Genomic DNA, 19,876 nt, shown 5'->3' on the forward strand with positions numbered 1-19,876 from the left:
CAAGTTGGTAAAAATCAAGACTGTTGCACTGGAACATTCACCTTTTTTTCAGATAGTGTTTCCCACACAACGTATAGCTGTAAAGACAGATAGACAACACAGCTGTTTTCAGAAGCCCCTGAAGAGAAGACATCAAGAAGAGTGAAATATTGAATAAGGACACCGATAAGCCCATTACTCCAAGCGTACTGAGGTTTACAGAAGGTACGAGAGGCAGCATTTGTTTTTATTTTTAACTGAGCCTAAGTATTTGCACTGCATATTTATTAAATGTCAGTGATAATATTCAACATTGCAAACTCCTTTCCAACGGGACAATCGACATGTCAAAACAATTCTCTACGTTTCTTACTAGAGGCTAGCAGCTTCAAGTGCCTTAGATAAAATGTCACAAGGTTGGCAGGCCTTGCCGAGTGCTTATTTAGAAATGCCTATTTTAAAAGCAGCCTTTTTCAAACTTTGGGGTGTACTGCTCCAGAAGAGGGCAAAAGGAGTGTGGGAAGAATAGTCAGGAGACATAAGCAATCCTTCCTATCCAAAACAGCTTAGCTGTCGCATGGGTTAACTGAGGAGAGCAATGGGGTAGCAGAGTGTGAATGGGAAGATTCACCTAGGAGAAGAGCGTGGGGCAAAACAGCAAGCATAAAACTGCCACAGAGGAATGACAGATATTTGAGATTGGCCTGAACTGGCTTCTTTCATCTACATGAGATGTCTCCAAATTCTGGAAAGGTTAAGTATGAAAAGCATAGCTGTGGACCCACTCTCATTACTATAGGATTACACTGGGCCCTTAAGTCTTTCAGGCAATAGATACGGCCTATCACATGTATCAGAAGGAGTTAAAGCAACCAGTACAGATGTGTTTATAAAACCACATTGAAATATAAGTTAAGCAATTCGGAGTTCCTGCGGAAAAGCCATCTTCAGCCTCCTTTGTCGCACTATGAATTTCAGGCAGCATCTCAAAACAACCTCGAACCAGCATACACCCAAATGTAGCAAGCTAAGGACAAGTTAAGACCAGTGCCAGATTTACATTACATTTTTCTGTCTCACATGTTGAACAACCTGTCCACAACTCTGTCATTTCGTAAATTCCATCCACATCTCCTTCACTCCACTAATAAAAACTCTCTCAGCTATTTACCTCCTGCCATTCATCTTCATGCTGCCCTCCATAGCACTCCCCCACTTGAGCATGCAAAACTGCCCCACCTTAAGACTTCCTCCACCAAGCTCACACACCCTGTGTCTCCCTTGTTAATCTACTCACTTCATAGCAACAGAGTTATACAGTGTTAATCACCACTCTTTGCATCTTGCAACCAGCCCTCATTTCAACTGCAAGAACCACAGCGTATTGGCATCACCCTCCACCCTTTATTGCTTATTCCACCCGATCAGTCTCTCTAGTAGAGCTCTGATGAATCACTCCATATTTAAAGGAACATGTTCAATAATTCAATACTGAGTTAAAAACTGAACAGTGAGAAGAAGAATCAAACAAGCTGCTCTGTACATTTACCTCCACGAAACCTAAAACAGTTCTTAGAGAAAAGGTGGTGAGAGGGAAGGACAGAGTTTGAGCACCGGTTTGAAAAACTGGCTAAACAGGATTTTGGTCATGTAGCTGAGAGTACAAAGAGAGCGAAGAGACATGTTTTGCCAGCAGCAAAGCTGGATGAAAGCCAGCACAAGCTGCTGTGTTTTCTGCAAATGAATCCCAAGTGGCTGAAATGACACAGCCCCCTTCGTGTTGCCTTAACTATAACTGAACAAAGCTGTGGATCTTAGAGAAACAAGAAGATTCCTCATTAAGCTCTTTCTATAGTTATGATGCACAAAGCACTAAAATAAACCTCTGGCTATTTGGATATTCCCATTTCCCTAACTAAAAATAGCTCTCATCCTTGAGAAAGGCCACTGCATCTGCGCTGTATCTGTGCCTGGCATGGTAATGAAATACTGAGATAATTCAGTTGCAGAATGCATCCATGCTGTCAACGGAACCATTTCTAAAACACCAAGATACTCTTGGGGAATCTCTCTTTAATTCATCTCCGAGAAATAACAGAAAATTTGGCTGCTTCTTACTCATCAGACCTCCAGCAGCTCCTAGTGCATCTTCAAAATAGGATCCTTTCCTTTAGCAATGCACAAAGTTTCTCTGTTTTGCTTCTTTTAGCCCTACTGACCCATCACAGCTAACAGCACCAGGCAAGACACAAAATTATTCGCAAAGCTTCAGAATTAAAGGCATCCTTGCAATTTAACCAGGTCTGGAATGTTATGCCAAAGCATAACATAAAAATCCAGAAAGAACCTTAGCTTGTAGTCCACGCTTAAGCTAGACATGCATCTATTCCCAGGTAGAAAGATGAGTTATTAGATTTATCAATATTCTTTGCACAAAGGATGGTCCTCACAGCGTGGGGACCTGGCTTCAAAATCAGTGGTAGAGAGGCATGTTACTAAATTGCCCAGAGATAACAATTTGGAGATTACACATGAATACATGATCCAGTTTCTGCCAAATTAGCATACCAAAAAGTGCTCATTTTGACTTCTATGCCATCTTTAGACTTAGGTGGGAGGGCAAATCACACCTAGTCCAGCCAAAAATTAAGACACGAGACAGACAGATGATACTTGATTTGGGATAAAGCCTGTCAAAAGAATTTGAACAGGCTTAGCATTCTAGATCAGTCTTTTGCAAGAAAAAAAACCAACAACAAAAAACAAAAAACAACACACCAACCCAAAACCAAACCTTATTCAGGAGTGACATCTTTTGGTCATTATTAAAAGGAAAACTTTCAGGAATAGCTTAGAAGAAAAGTTATTTTGGCTCACCTATGCTCATATATGCCAATATATTCCCTTGAGCTTAAAGAACTTGCATAACTAATGTGTAACTGTCCCAGAGAAAGTGAAAATATACTCCACAGATCTGTAAAACACACTGTTTGAGATGGAAAAAGTTTTATCTGAGGCATATAAATGTAGACTGCTTACATCTCTTTTGCTCAACCTGGTAAATTAGCTACATGTGTTCTTTTTTCCATATTCGTTTTAAGAAATCAAGAATAAATTTTCACTCTGACCAGCACGCATCTCCATGCGAAGCAGAATCTAGAGATCTATTTTAGATCTCTTTCACAAATTATTTTACCCACATAAGAGACTTCCTCCAGTAATGAATTATTAGAAAAAAAGGTGGAGGGCAGGAGAGAAACAATTACAGGCAGACAGCTCTAATTATATGTATCTCTGTGTACTCATGCATATGTTTATGTATAGAATTATATATAGTGACATAAATTATAATATTAAAAAATCTCATCAGTTCAGCTGAACTTTCATGTTTGCATGTCTAACAATTCAGACTTTCTAAATTTATAAAATTATTTCTAAATTTCAGTTCACTATATTCCTCAACATTTTCTTTAAGTCCTGAAACTTGTTACATTTTATTAGCATAATGAAGTTTGAGAACTAAAGCTCGTAGTCTATCAGACACATTATCAAATAGAATTTACCAAAACAAATCAATGATACTATAAGGTCTATACAGACTCACACATATATATCCGTGTTTTATGTTGTAGAAACAACTTAAGTAGCAACCGCATAAAGCACTTCTTTCTCAATCCAGAAATATCAGAGTTCACTCTCATGCATACTTTCACACTTCACCACATGTGAATTGTCAACTGAAAAAAAAGAGATGTTAAACTTTCCTAATTGGAGCTCTCCTAGCAATGAGACCACATACTTCACATATTAACATCATATATACTACCACTTTGCAACAAACATCACATGTGCTTTGACTAAAGCCATACTGTTTATACCCATGTATGATATCCAGTCTTACTGGTGTTAAAAAAAAAAAAATCATCATTACGTATTAGACATTACTGTAATTCACTACCTTAGAGCTTTAGACTGTCTTTTAGGCCTTTGTTGTGGGTCATTCTTTGCTTGTAGCATAGAGCATATAACAATGATCTGTCTTCTTTCAGGTAAGAGAAGCATGGAGAACAAATGACAATCTCCAAAGAGGTCTCTCTGAAGAGTCCCTACTCCAAGTTCTGCTTCAACAGGCAAAGATATTGCAGTTCTTTCCCTAAAATGAGGCTTTGAGGCAAGTGCTCTACAATTTATTGCCAGAGAACACCCAAAACCAGTTACATAGTTGCAGGTGCGGTTCCTGAAAGGAGATGTCCAGTGGTTGAGCACTGAAACAGGCTGCCCAGAGAAGTTGCAGAGTCTCCATCCTTGGAGATATTCAAGACCCAACTGGACATGGTCCTTGGCAGCCTGCTCTAGCTGACCCTGCTTTCAGAGGTTGGACTCGATGACATCTATAGATCTCTTCCAACCTCAGCTACTGTGTGATTCTCTGATCTCTTTGGACTCTCTCTGTTTTGCCTACTCTGCAGCTACACTAAAGATCATTACATCAATACCACCATAGTGTATACATGTGTGTGTGGGGGGTGTTTGGGGAAGGACGTGTTATCTGGGGTGGGGGGGAAGGGGAGGAAATCAAGAGGTGAGATGCAGCCAAATTAGATTAACGGAACTTTTCTGCCACCAAAACATAAGCAAGACTGGAGCACCACTGAAAAACAAACATCCAGCAACCCTGAAGCCTCCCTTCAGACTTAAAGGCTCTAATACAGCATGAGAAATCTCAAGAGTAACAAGCCATGGGTTTGGTATACAAAGCTTGAACACACACAACATACCATGACTTGTCAACTTTGGGAAATATTTTCACTTGGACTTTGTGCCTCAGACCCTACAGCCATGAGGGTTTCACATTTATTTACAATACTCTCCATGGGCAGTTTTCTGCTCCTTCACTCTTCAAACCCTGGTGATAACGTCAGCCTTATCCATGCAATGGAGGAATTTAAAGCATGTCAATACTACTGGGAGGTGCACAGACTGCATTTCAGCAGTATTTACAAGTATGATAACCCTTTAGTGGGCTAGGTAACTTTTTAAACAGAGAATCCTATAGTAAGCCCTTGCCTTTGTTCATCTGTTAACTGCTATTCCACACGGCTGATAATGGATACATGGCGACCTTGTACTGAAACTGCTGTATGGAAAAAAAGAAAAAAGCGTAAGCCACAGTGCAGCCACAAGCTGCACCTAACTTTTTTTTCCCCTTCCAGCAAAATAGGAAAAATTACTGTATTTAGATATTATTCAGACACAAACATGAAAAAGAAATTGCCCCTTGGTTTTATTTCTTTGCAGGGGAACTTACAGAAGATGACAGAGGCAGCCCAGGTCCACTCGCTAGTAATGTTCAAAGCCAATATTGCCAGTTTGATTTCTCCTATTAAGAGGAAAGCAATTTTTTGCTCTACTGAACACTAATGCCCAAGATTATTTAGTGACTGAAGACTAGCCTGGACAAAAGCATGGTTTTCATTTCCAGCATGCCACAGACAATGTAGCTGTGCTCAATATGACCAGTCAAGTTACATATCACTTTATACCTTATGAGGTACTATAAACTGTATTAAACAACTGAATGAGTAATCAGTCACAATGGCCACCATAAATGTATGAGAGAGAGAGAGAGATACGTACATATTACCCAAAACCAGCCAGAGTTTCCATCCAACTTTGGAATTTGCAAGTGTAAGAGCAGGTTTGCTCTCCTCAGTCTCAAGGAGATGCAGGATGTGGCACTGAGCTTCAAGCACTGTAGACTGTCTTCTCCTCAAGTATATTATGTTGCTTCTTATTACCTACTAAACTTGTTGTCATTTTGTATTCTTTCCTGAACAGAGGTCCAACAACAGCAAACCAGGTACTACACATCCTGCTGCTTCTGTTGCTGTTCCAAAACAGTTTCATCTACACTGGATGTCTGTATAGACATAAACTCATATTGTTGCCTTTCTCACAGAAAGAAACTAATCCTTTTCCACCCATGGCATGAGCTAACAAAGGTAACAGGGTTAAGGTCTCAACTATCCTATGCTTGGGATTCTGCCATAAAATTCCAAAATCACAAACCTTCAAAAGAAGAAGTAGTTAAAAAATACAGAATTATATTTTTAAAGCTACTTAAGATATCCATCTTTTACTTTGTTGGGAAGCTGAAGTTCCAGGATTACTTCCTCCTCCTCATTGTCATCACACAGGTCACCACAGAGTTCTCAAGTCAAGAAGGCACACAGCCTACATATACCTCTTATAATGACTGCAAGAGTTCAAGGGAGAAAAATTGAAGGTACTCTTCAAGTTCATCACATCCTTCCATCCAGCAAAACATAGAAAAGTACTTTAAAATTCATCATACTCCTTCAGAATTACATAGAGGGACTGGAAACTTTAAGCTTAGGTGAGGGTAGCCTACAGCTCATTTTCTGCATAAAAATAGGTTTGTTTATCATGGTTCAGCAACAGGTAGAATATGAAATACAGAAATGGAGCAACAGTTGTCATGCTTTGCCTGTCCGGTGACAGTTTGTACAGCATAGAAAACAGACCATTGTGACTCAGGACTGTGATAAACTGTCTTAAAGGTGAAAATTCCACATTATTTCTTTCTTTGGCTCATTTTAATTGGGCCTGGGTCTTTGTGCGACAGAGTAAACAATAGCTAACTAAAGTTTTAATTCTTCGTAGGAAAGAATGCAAAAATCCAACCTTCTGCCAAGACAAAGATCTGTCCAAGCCATGCCACTTGAACATTTTATGACCATTTTTGATTAATTATTTCTTAGATGGAAGTTTGCAACACCATTATTTGTATGCTTTCCAGCTATGGTATCTACAGCATCTAATTCAGGTAATGCATTAAGCATAAAAGGCAAGACCATGGTTCAGGCCATCTAAATGTCACAGCAATCAGGTCACAGCTTTTATCTTCAAAAGCACAATCTGTTGTAATAAGAGAGTGTTGAAATATGCAGAGTACTCCACAAATAAGCTACTTGAAGTTAGCCTTCTGTAAGATAAAGCACCCCAGTCCAGCAACATAAGAATTTCACAGTTTCTGGACTTACCTTACTATGATATTATGTGTCAGAAAACTGCTAAATAAGGAAACACTTACTGAGATAAAATAAGTTTTCACCTTTAAATTAACCTGTATGAAAGAGGCCACTAGCTATCAAAACCAACAAAATAATGTAAAAAAGATGCCTATCTTGCAGAACACCTTAGTGTTTGTTAGCACAGATTATTCATGTGTCTGTCTTTAAGCAAAAGGAAACTGAATATTAGTAATGAAAAAAATCCATACTCTGTCAACCTTTTACCTACATTTCAAGCAGGATTACAATGGTGCCTCACACTCCTCATAGGCTGCTGGCTATCAGCTCAACTCACAGAGCAAGTTATTACAGCCTGAAAGACAAGGTTGAACATACTTTCCAAACTCTAGGTTTTAATTAATGCCATGACTGCAATATTTCCTAAAGTCTTGATTTAAGCACAAGCTCTCTCTCACAGCGTTCTATACCTCCCCCACTCCCACTTACCTGTTTCAAGGACAAACTTTCATTAGCAACGTGATCTTTAGCACTGGCTCTATTGACTGTAATGCATGGTACTGCTCTATTTACTCAACACTACCTCATTGTTTGTAGTGCAAGCTTAACCAGTTGTAGAATAGCCAATACCTGCAAAATTAAAGCATTTTTTTCTTTTGGGTTGTTTTTCAGGTTGTTTTTGTAGTAATATCCAGGGAAAGTAAAGAGGAGACATAGAAAGAAAGAAGACATACCTATTATCCACAATTCAGTTTCCTTCAAGATTCCCTAATACTCCTGCCTCTCCTTTAGACTTACACTGTAAGAGTATCATAGGCATGGACTCTCCTGAATAACAGCCTTGAGATCCATGAAGTATCTTTGCTTACATAAGAAACCAAGTGATTCTTGCTCAAACCCTTACAAATACCAGCAAAAAAGTCAAACTTCTCTAAACTGGCTCTACTCTGCTTTAGAAACAGGGAGTTTTCCCTTTCTTGTTCAATGTGCTTTCACAAAAACATAAAGGAGAAGTGGAAGTAGATCCCTAAGTCAGCTTGCCTTTAATCTCTGAAATTTTACAGTCACAGATTAGGGCAGCAACCCCATGCATCAGGATATGTTTGATAAAAGGAAAAATGAGAGTAGGAAATTATTATCTCTAAGATTTTAGCAGTTCATAACTGAGTAAGATCAGAATTTACACTTGGCCTTCCAAAGGATTCAGACCTGCCCAATACAAAACAAGGACTGTCGTGGTTTAACCTCAGTTGGCAACTGACCACCACACAGCTGCTTGCTCACTCCCCCCCGCCCCCCGGTGGGATGGGGGAGAGAATTGGAAGAGCGCAAGTGAGAAAAACTCGTGGTGACAATATAATGGTGACATTATTTAGATTATTTATTTAGATGTTGCTTCCTTTTATAGAACTACATCCTCTCTTTCAGGTAGCTTCTTGTTTCCAAAGTGAGTTCATTATGACCGCAAGACTTGATATGAGTTGTCTGGAATATGAACTAAGTCACACAGCTTCTTGTGATCAATTCTCAGTGTCTGAGGTTTATAGGAAGAGGGGGTTGATTTATATTTTCTTTTGTTTCTTTAAGCATACCACAAGAGCAGCAGTTTTCTTCTCCTGCATTTAATATTTACACAGTGCCATTTCACATGCTTTACAATAAGCAAAAGTCCATACTGTAACAGTTTAATTGTGGTGTAAGAAATAACATCGGCTAATACACTCAAGTAATCAATCAAACAAACCCCAAAACTCTGTCATAGTCATATTCTTGTAACTGCTATGTATTTTCCAGTTCTCAATCTCATGCATCTCCCTCCAATCCAATAGTTATTTGATTCAAGAGGTTTGACGTGTTATACACTGTTTTGCGTCTCCCTTCAGCTGCAAAGGACTCCTAAATTGACTTTCAGGTACACAGCTACAATAAGATCTACTTACAAAGCAAAACCTCTACAGTGGTTTTTGCACTTTGTTTTCCAAGTTGCATACTATAGCTCTACTTTACTCTTAAGTAATTCTGTTGCAGTGAATTGCATTATCAGGAAAGTAATTCTGCCACAATTTCTGTAAAGACGTTTAATTTCACACACTACCAACGTCTACACAATTCATTATAATGTTAAAGCACATCCTTAAATTTCTCTAAAATTAGAGCCAAGGAATGGCAACACCACTAATTAAGTTTTGATTTCAATTCAGTAAGAATGATAACACAATTCAGACACTGCCCTAGAGCTCTAATAATAGAACCTTTTCTTTTAAGCTAACAGGTATCCAAAATCATCACATAAGCCAAGTTTTTGTGAAAGAGAATACAACTGTTTCTTAATCTTAAAGTTAAGTTTCTTTCCAATGTTTTAGTGCTAACACAACGTCCATTTCTCAACACTTCTTGCCCCTCTCTGCCCACTGCAGCTCTACAAAGAAAGGTAGCAGGGGGGAAAGAAAAACTAAAATATTTTTAAATGCAAGTTCAGGAGAAGTGGCAGGGTTGGGTTTTTTGTTTGTTTTGTCACTCATCACAAGTGGTGAGCATTTAAATTTCAATTCCCAATACCTTTTGCATAATATTTATCTTATAACTCACATCTACCTTCACAGCATGTGGATTTAATGAATGAGGGACAGATTAGTAAAGCAGCTGCTTATAAACAAAGCAAAAACAGAGGCTATTGTATAGAAGTATACTGGAGTAAGCCGTGAACAGTTTAAAGCACATCAACACAGATTTATCAGAGCAAAGCACTAAAAAACAGTCCGTAGAGCAAACATGACTTCTGATTCTGTACCTTCTTAGGGCACACACGTGAAGTTGCTTTTCAGAGTATGAATATTTTCCTTCTTTCTTGAAATAAGGTTGTAGCTAACAGAAATGGATCATGAAGGAAAACAACATGATCTCTCTGCAGTTTTAATGCAAAGCAGCAACTATTATGAAGAAAAAAAAGCTTTTCCAGAGCAGACAGGAGATGGCAAAGACATGAATGTGAAGAAGAGGGAGAATTACTGTTTATGTTTCTAATTAAGAGACATAAAAGTTCCAATTTTAACCATAGAAATTATAAAATAAAACAGGGCTGACATTATGTTGCTACAAAAAAAAAAAATTAATCTCCAATCAGCATTTTTAGTTTTGGCCACAACACTGCTTTGCTAGCAATATCAATTCCAGCATCTATGCGTCACTCTTAAACCTAACTGTTCAGCAAAGAAGTGCTGCAACATGTTGACAGAGATGTTGCCCTTGTTTGGCAGCACTTAACTACCCAAGACCTTCTGCATATAACTTAAGGGTGTTTTTTTTTTTAAAAAGGAAAAAAAAATTCCAAGTAAACCAACACACAGATGCAAGAACTATGCAACCCTTTCAAAAGCTGTGACAAGAACCAGATAAAATGCTACCAGAGGAAGAGGGAAACAGTGGAGGCTTGCAGACAATCCAGAGTATCCACACAAGTTTTCTAAGCTGCTTCCATGTTAATGTGTAAGAACTGGTAGAAGCACTGCACATATACTTATTGTCAAAATGGTAGAATACAAATCCTTTATTCCTCAATTATTCCTCAGCCACTTTTGAAAACCCTAACAACAGTTCATTAACACGTTTCCAGTGACTTTTCCAATAGCTACTTACAGCAAGTTAGAGGAAAGAAGTTCAAAGTCTCTGAGGATCATGCAATCCAGCAATCTTTGTACTAAAAGGCTTCTACTCTGTGTTTTACTGTCTTCCAATGACTTTAAAAAAAAGCTGCAAGTACAATTTCAAGTGAAATTCAAACATTCAGATATAGTAGCATAGCTGTGAGAACATCCAAATGTGCTAGTGACACAGTTTTCAAACACTGCACTACATCACACTATGTGAAGTGTCAATAGTGTTTCAAGCTATTCTGGATAGGTCATAGTAAAGTTTATTTTTCTATATATGCTAATCCACCCAGACTTGGTAAGAGATTTAATGTTACTGTTTAACTTCACCAGAACAAGCAGCAGCATTCACTATCATAACAAGTCTACTCAGGCTCATTCTCAAACCACTGGGCCACATTATTCACTTCTAATGAATATTGGCACTTACAATTTTAAGAGAAGAAGATAGCCCAGGTAGCCAAGACTACCACATTTTTACGCTTGCAAAGAAAAGAATATGCAGCTTCAGACAAATTCCTTTATTTAATCCTCTGCTCATTCTGAACTGAAACGCACCTAAATATAGGAACAATGCTTAAAGGAATACTCGAGGAATTCAGATGAAAGTATTGCAGCCTTCAGAGAAGCTAAGGTTATTGCTTTTCCACCAAACCTAATAGAACGTAAATGCTGCCAATAACAAATGCATTCACATGTTCTACATATGTATATTCAGGTATACATATATATATTACATACATAACAGAGGAACTCCTTCTGCTATTAACTCTTCTCTGCTTTTGAGGTAACAGATTTGAGTACTTCAATAATAATGTAGCGGGAGCTGGGTAGCACAGAGGATTTGTAAAGGGAAAAATAGTTTACCTATACCATCAACAACAGAATTACAACTAGGGTTCTGAAACAAGAGTTAGCCACCCATTTTCACTGCTGGAAAAAAAAAAAAATTCCACACTGTAACAGCGTGCAGCTACAGGAAGCATTAGCACATCCTTACTTCACCACAGTAAAGACTAACTATATTCCAATATTAGGTATCAAACATAACCAATGCTCATCAAAGTTTATCAATGGAAATAGGGAGCTATTAGGTGCTAATACATAGTAAGAACCCCGCATAAGGCTACATGCACACAGTACACTCAGCCCTCCTGTAAGAGCAGGTGTTTATCACTTACCTGCCCTGACAACCTGAAGGCCACCTTCTGTCTGTCAGGAAATCCTCATCATTCAAGGCTGATACCAAACCAAGGCCATAGTTTCACAATACAAACTGCTTGGTGGCCAACCTGTCTTAAAACGTTTCTTTCCTTTCACCCACACTGCTTGTCCACACCTTGGTGCTATGGCTGCCCTTGGAAAAATTACCTAATCTGCCACACTGTACATCAGACAGAACCACTCCAAACCAGAATCGTTTTTAACTCAGAACAGTGCCCTGCTCCAGTTTAATATGCACCCCAAAAACTTTTGTATTGGCAGAATGCAGGTGAGGGAGGTCCATGTAGCAGGACCTACCTAAGTGAAAGGTGCCACTAAAAAGTTTTCATGCAACTGCAGCTTGAGAACATGATGCGGGGGCAGAAATACCTTGAGCTGGTATCGCCATCAAACATGTTGGATCATGAAAATACAACCAAAGGGTGTAGTTTCATGGGACGTGAGCTTGGACAGCAAAGCAGCTTAGAAGTTCCCACCCTACCTGCTCATTTCAGTGATCCTGTTTACAGCACAGCTTCACAAAGAGTTTTACTGACACAACAAAAAGAGGGCAAAGTATGGTGTAGGGGCAAGAAAGAAGCTGGCTTCACTGCTGAAGCCAAATCTTGTGAAACTACACCCTAAGTATTTGTTGTGGAGAGAACAGCCTGCTCGGTAACACTTGCCAAAGGTTTGCCAAACACCTGCTCCAAAACTTCAGAACTCAGACCCAGCAAATATTCCAAAATACAGACTCTGTTAGGAGTTTCATTGAGGTGATGCAATCATCAAATAATCTGAAGTTGGAAGACCAACCACGAGACTCAAGAAAAAAAAAAAAAATAAAAAAAAAAATCACCCTGCATTTTCAGGCTTTTTTCTGCAGTTCGAAGGTTCAGAGATGTATTAAAAAAAATTTCAAAAAATCATTTATCCAAAATGAAGGCATGACAGCTGGCAAGTGAGCCAAGAAAACTTTCTGCTAGCACTTTGTGAAGAAGAGGCTGCAGAACAAGTTTCTCTTAAAAAAAAAAGTTGTAACCGGTTTATCAGGTTAGAGGAATTCACCGGTTCTTCCGCCTCTCCCCCCATCCCATTTGTTTCCAAATGCTCATCTAACCAGCTTGTTTCTTGCTGAATTTGTTGATATGTGAGAAAATAAATTGCACCTGCAGCTCAGCTGGATGATCAATAGGCATCCAAACATGCTTTAGAGAACTGGTAATTTGTTGTCACCTGATGAAGTAGCAACCCCTCAGTATTTTCAATTTGTGCATAGTTTAGGAGAGTGGGGGAAAAAAAGCCCAGCTTTGTCTGTCTATGTTTAAGAATATGAATCAAATCTATTATTGATGTATTGGATTCAATGTACAATACGATGAAAGATCAGCAAGACTAGGACAGTCTTTCAAACAATTTTTTAATACTTAAATGTCAATCCATAGATGAAATTTGGATGCTTTCAATAGGTCCAAAAGCAGACCCAGCTCTCATGAGAACCTCTCCCTTTTTATGTATATCGTTCAAAGTAAGATGGTAATTACAGCTAAATACTGCAGACAGCTCTCCAAAATTATTAGCTCTTCTTAGATTTATCCTTTGTCAGGGAGACATGCAAATATTGCCTTGCAAAAGGAAAGTAACATGTCTTAAGGCAAGTCATGTTGATTCAGCCAGGTTTTCTGTATGGGAAGGATTAAGAAATCCACTTTCAACTTAGTATTCGATCTTAAACTTAGAACCCCCATGGCTAGAAGCAGAGAAGCCCATGAAGGTGTCAGCTTTTTGATGACAGAGTAATGGGCCTGAGAGAAAGGCAAAGTTCATTTTGGTTTTGCCTTTTAAAAGCAAGCTTCCATTCCTGCAAGGTTTCAGAGATCAACCTGAAAATAATTTTCTCCCTCAAAAGCTTGGAAACTGGGAAACCATAAAGCTGCAGCAGTTATTTAGAAAGATATAAATAACATGCTAAATAAGCCAGTCCTGTGATTTGAGGATCTGAACAACGAAACCTAGCAAGAATGTCCCAGTAATGGAAGAAACGTAGGACACTATTCCCTTTAGTAAGTAGTGTAGGTAATGCATGTTTAGAGGCTTACATCACAGGCTCAAGACAGTTCCAAATACACACTTGAACAAGAGATCTCCTACTTACTTTGTTAAAAAAAATCCTCACATTTTTCTACTCAGTAGCATTCTGCAACTACAACACCACCTCATTCAGCAGCTATAAGTTCACCATTATTGGTCCAACAACAGAGATAAGTTATTAATGCCATTTTGAACTAAATACATCAAGCAGACTGCTTCCAAAGGACACACATTTTATGACTTCAGGTAACTATTTGCCTAATATTTGCACATTACCAGGATCTCTCCTCCCTACCCAAAACATAGCTATCAAAACATTGCACATCACCTATCAGAAAATACAGCTGGATCCCATAAATGCACTAGCATCTGTGGAATCAAATGCTTGTTACCATGGACAAGTACAGTATTTAAAAACTTGCAGCAAAATGTATAGAACATACACTGCAGCAAACAGCTTGGTTATTTGGGGGCACTGTGCTTCAGAACCTCACTTCGTAAAATTACACAGCAAAAACGTATCGGTGGGGAACCCTATTTTAGAATATTTCTTAAGAAAAACCCAAGTAGTAAGTCATGTGAGATGTTAACACTGTAAGAATATGAAGTAAAATTGAAATGATGCATCATTTGTTGAAGTGCCTTGTTACAAGCAGAGTAAAGACTTAACCACAGATTACAGGCTTTTGGTAGACCCTATCATTGCTAGAAAGCGAACTAAACAGTAATAGAAGGAGGCTTCCTGTGGTCAGTGGAAAAACTCCAGACCCACACTACGTGATCAACTGCTTACCAGTTACGAATCACAGAATCAGAATCACAGAATGGTTGAGGTTGGGAGAGACCTCTGAAGCACAGATAAAAGTTACAATGGATTTGTGCTTAGTGATTCTCACTTCCCTCTACATGTAGAGACTGGGAACCCAAGGCAAAAGCCAGAAGCAGGCACTGAAACTTGCATTTATGTGATTGAGATGTGTGCTAAAGTGAGCGATTTTCAGCTGCATCTAATTTTCTACCACAATCCAAGCAGGGTGTGGAAAGCTAATTTCACACACTCTATAACATTATCTCAAATCAAGGTACAAGTCTACTTCCTTTTCCTCCTCCTTTTCAAATAACCACTTCACCCACCTGTGCTTTTGCTAATCAAAATACTTAACTGAGAAAAAAAAAAAAACAAAACCCAAACCTGTATGTGTTGACAAATACCTGACTTATCCTTAAAATACATGATGCAATTAAAATATTTAATGGACTTATCTTCAAAAATGCAGAAAAGGAGCTATTATTAAAGAATATGGGATTTTGCTTTTTGCCACCATTGCAAGCAGGAGGATGAATTAATTCTCTCCTAACTCCCACGGAGTCAGGACACATGGAGGGGAAGGGAGACAAGCTTAGGTAAAGCGTGTTCCCAGAGACCTATGACAGAACTTGCCACATCACAACTGGCATCCAACAATTAACAGCAAAATAATTATTTAGTTGCATAGATATGCCAAAGAAAAAGGAAAAAAACTGTTGTTCTTCCAAGAGTCTCTACCCACCTACACACAAAGGTAGTATTTCCTTTTATTTGCTAAGGCAGACCCACCTACAGTGCAATTTATGGCAATAAGATACAATCTCTCATAAAGTATTGAGTATAATTAAAGTGTGTCTGTTATAAAGGTAAACAGAGTGTACTAGGCTAAGCTGTTCCAGATGTCTTTAGTGCAAGATCTGGGACAAGATCAAACCTGCAGCTGCACATTTTCTCAGGGGTTATTTTGAAGCTTTAAAAAAAAAAAAAAAAAAAAAAAACAATCACCTCTTGGTCTCTAGCAAAACTAGTGCAAGTAGAATAACTGCCATCTGCAGCTAATGTTGACAGATTTTAAGGCACATAAAAGTTACACAATTCTATTTTCAAAGCTACTCATTCCAGAGTGAAGTATTAACCATTCAGTATCAAAGAGGGTTAGGACCTAGTCTGCCAAGTTATCTGTGTCACCAGAAGTTACAGCAACATGAACCTGTTCTACTGCCTAAGCAAGTTTCTTGCTGAAACACACCTATGAATGATTCAGACAAGGTGTGGAAAGCCAGTTTTATATGTTACACAAAAATGCACTATTGTATTTTTCCATTCAAGCACATTTCATATATAGAAAAGACAGTGAAAGCAAGCAAACTTTCAGGAACTGCATATGTATACACTACTTGCATGAAAATTTTTTAGGTAACTTAGGGCCTCCTGAACCACAAGGATCATACAAATTTACAGATTTACTGTCTTAGTGTGATATTAAGTGAGCCAAAGAGCAATATACAGAAATCGTATAAAAAAAACCCCAATCACTTTATAATCCACTAAACTAATTAAGCTCATCTGGAAAAGAGTGATACACAACAAGCACAGCTGATGTTTTATGAAAGTATAGTTTTGAAGATTTCAACTAACTTTAAGAATAACAAATGAGAAAAGGTCAAGTTTTTTAGTACACATTATAGCAGTGAACCTGTAGATTAAAACATACCACCTGAATTTTGAAAGTTTGATTAGCACTGCTAAATTAAGAAGTGCTCTTATCGGCCCACTCTTTTAAGGCTTGAGTAAGAGAAATTTAGAATAAAAGTAGACCCATCAAAATAATCAGAAGCCAGATCTTCCAAGGACTAGAGTGTCAGCCCAAATACTCTGGCATTGTACATAACTGTTTCAGAATTACGGGGTTCCCATTTCAAATGGTTCAGGTCTCTTTTGGGTTAGCTTTAAAATAAGCACAAAAACTTGCTAATGATTTCAAAGGGAAAGGCAAAATTAAAGTCTATTCTTTTATCAAAGCAATTGAATCTTGTCCCCAGGCTTCACCGTGAATAGCCCCTGCTCCCAAGAGCAGCACCTCACCTGTTGAAGAACCCGGTCCAGTGGTTCAGCTTTGCCCAATCCCTCTGGTGTTAAGCCACTCACTTCGCGACACTGGTCACTTAAGTCCAAGTTGTCTGCTTTCACCAGGGATTTGTGTAGTGTCCCTACCTAAAAACATTTAAGAAATGATGGACAGAAGTGAGGAACAATCAAATTAGCTCTTTTTAACAGTGCGTTGAGACTGCAGAAAAATCAGAAGGGTGCAGTATCACGTTCCTGATAACAATCGCAATAAGAAAAAGCATTTGTCGATTTCACAAATCGAAACCTTTTGCCTCGGTTTCTTTCCCTCCCGCCCAGGAGAGCCACGCTCTCTGCTTCGGTGAATCGGAGCTGGTTTTCATGTGATGCCTTTTGCAGTTAGCACCGATTTTTGCGGGAGTTGTTAACTGCAAAGGGAAGATCACGCAATGTTAAGGCAGTTTCCTGAATCTCTTCATGAAACTGATAGTCATGTTTGTTTTATCAAAGCCCTTCATCTCTAGGGGGTTCTTGATTATGATAGGGCTTTGGGAAAAAAAGATTAGAGCATATTTTCAGATTAGCCTAAAAATTAAAAGGAAGTCAATATTCTCTTAAAGGTTTATCCAAACACTGGTTTAAAAAAAAAAAAAAAGTCTCCCGCAGCAGGCCGCAAAGGGTCCAACGGTTACCCTGAAACAGCTCCCATGAAAGCATGCACGTTTGGAGCCTACTGAAGGCAGCTTTTTGTTTTAAAGCTTCGGAAGTCCGTAGACATCTTCGAATTCGAAGCTACAGATGTTTTAAGGGGGACGGGGCAGGGGGGTGGAAGCGACCAAACTTTCTTTAAGAGTTACTTCTTCCCTCAAAACGGAAGAAAAAAGGCCCTTCTTGAGCGGCTAACCCGATGAGTGAATGACCCCCGGGCAGGGGGGCCCCACTCCCTCCCCTCCCCTCGGTGCATTTGTGAAATGAACAAACGGCTCCGGGGAGGCGGCGAGCGGCCGGGCGAGCCTGCTCGCCCTGCGCCCGGGGAACGCGCCCTCGGACCGGGTGTCGAAGCCATACCTTCTTGCTGTGTAGATCCACAACTTGCCACACCAAGAGAATTAGTTCCCTCTCATCCGAACCCAGTTTAGCCCCATATGCACCAGCTGTTGCCCCAAACAACACCACCAAAGAGTCACTGTGCGAAGCCGTCATGACCACAGGGGGAAACAACTACAATCAAAAGCAGAGGTCAAAAAAAAAGAGAGAAAAAAAAAAAAAAGAAAAAAAAAAAAGACAGACACACAAACAAACAAAAAAAAGAACAAAAAAATCCCACAAGGCTCACCCCCTACCTCCAAGTGATCAAAGGGGAAAGGAGCGAACGAGGAGTCACAGTATCAAGAGGAGAGAAAGAGCTATATAGGAGGTAGGGTGTTTGAGACAAAAAAAATGGAGAAAACTTGCATCTCTACCTGTTCCCGGTGATCTCCTTCTTCCCGGGGCTGATTGGGAGGTGAAATTAGCAAGCTGTGGGTTTCTTTCCCTCTGACATCATGGCAGAAGCCCAGCCTGGGCTTGGGCTTTTTTTTTTTTTTCCTCTTTTTTTTTTTTTTCCTTCCCCCTTCCCCTTCCCCTCTCCTGAGTTACCTGCCCTTGGTGCAGCTCATGTGACTCTAGTCAATCTCCCAGAGGGACAAGGCCATTGGGCCTTTGGAAAAGGTGTAGGAGGGACGGAGGGAGAATCAACGCCTGGCTGATCTGGCCTGATTGGTTTTTGAGGGAGATCAGAGGAAAACTCCCTTTCTCTCTCTTCAATTCTGCCTGGGCGGGCAATGCGCGCTCCGGCTGCGCGCCCGCGGAGAGGCGCGGCCGCCCGCGGCCCCTCGCCCGGCGGACGGGGGAGATCTGGGGGTCAGACCGGGTCCCATTTTTTCTGGAAAGCCGAAGAATATACACGTACAGTTGCTAAAACACAATCCATGACTTAGCTTCGAAATGCACGGAAGTCTCCACCTGCTTCTAATTAATTGCCTTTCGTGCACGTTGCTGTGTATGTATTGAGCTACCAATGCCAACGTTAATGTATAATAAAAGTGTAGTATTGTACAGGAATGTTTAAGGGATATTGCAGGCAGAAAGTACTTTGCATTTTAGGCCCTATTCTGCATATGGTTTGCAAAGGTGGGTCCTAGTAAAATAATTTTTGTTTTTGGGAAGGGGTGTATCTAGGATGTTTGCAAAATAGAAATACGAAGCCCTGTATTTTCTACCCTATAACTCCTCAATAAAGAACTATCTCCTGGGCATTAACTGCAGTCCAAGACTGGCAGTTTTTCTCTATATTTCTTTCCTGTTTCACAGGTGAGACTCTACAATGGGAAAATACCACCTAGTTTAGCTACTATAAAAATACTCCTCTAAGCATTTCTGCTCGATGGGAGCAGTAGTAATATTTGTAGCACTGGGGACTGAGACAATTTTTGGAGATGTTGTCAAACTCAAATTTATTTTAAAGCAAAATGAAAATCAAAAACCTCTAAACTGTTTTGACCATGTTGTTGTTTTTCCTATTGCCACCACCAATGAGTTACTAATGATTTTTAAAGGCCAAATGCTGCACGTTAGACTAGTCATAATTTTTCTTTTGCTTCATTAAATCTTCAGTTTGTACTTCAGTATTAGTGTTGTGTTGAAATACAGTTTTCACTGAATGGAGAATGGTGCTGCTATTTAGCTACTGATGTCTATCATGGGAAAATGCAGAGCTGGACATTTAACTGATTATCTGATGGGTTTAAATATTAACATCACATTTTCTCTTCTTTTAACATGCTAATTTTATAATTGGTTAATTATGGCAGTTATTATGGACCTCCTTCGGCAAACACCAATTCACATGCTAACACCATCACCAAGACTATTTCCATTTATTTCAATGAAAGTAAACTACAGTTCAAGGATGCTGTCTCATGTGAATTATCTTAGAATTCATGTATTGCAAGTATTTACCTGGCAGAGGTCATGCAGAGAACTTC

General features: G+C 39.3%; 1 protein-coding gene across 2 annotated transcripts in view; it reads right to left on the reverse strand.

Annotated features, from left to right (window-relative positions):
• The window catches only part of ESRP2 (epithelial splicing regulatory protein 2), a 47,513-nt gene extending 29,101 nt beyond the window's left edge, over positions 1-18,412 (reverse strand). Inside the window, exons 1-3 of one of the 2 annotated variants that reach the window (XM_009276739.1) lie at positions 18,314-18,412; positions 17,919-18,071; positions 16,869-16,997 (exon numbers count right to left, since the gene is read on the reverse strand). In XM_009276739.1, coding sequence (XP_009275014.1) covers positions 16,869-16,997; positions 17,919-18,053 — 264 coding nt within the window. In that variant the 5' untranslated portion in view covers positions 18,054-18,071; positions 18,314-18,412. Of the gene's footprint in view, positions 1-16,868; positions 16,998-17,918; positions 18,072-18,313 lie in introns of those variants that run through there. The other variant, XM_019471385.1, reaches the window with a different exon arrangement.
• Between the last annotated feature and the right edge of the window lie 1,464 nt (positions 18,413-19,876).

This window comes from Aptenodytes forsteri, unplaced genomic scaffold, assembly GCF_000699145.1.
Source record: "Aptenodytes forsteri isolate BGI_AS27 unplaced genomic scaffold, ASM69914v1 Scaffold33, whole genome shotgun sequence".
In the NCBI taxonomy this organism is placed as follows: domain Eukaryota; kingdom Metazoa; phylum Chordata; class Aves; order Sphenisciformes; family Spheniscidae; genus Aptenodytes; species Aptenodytes forsteri.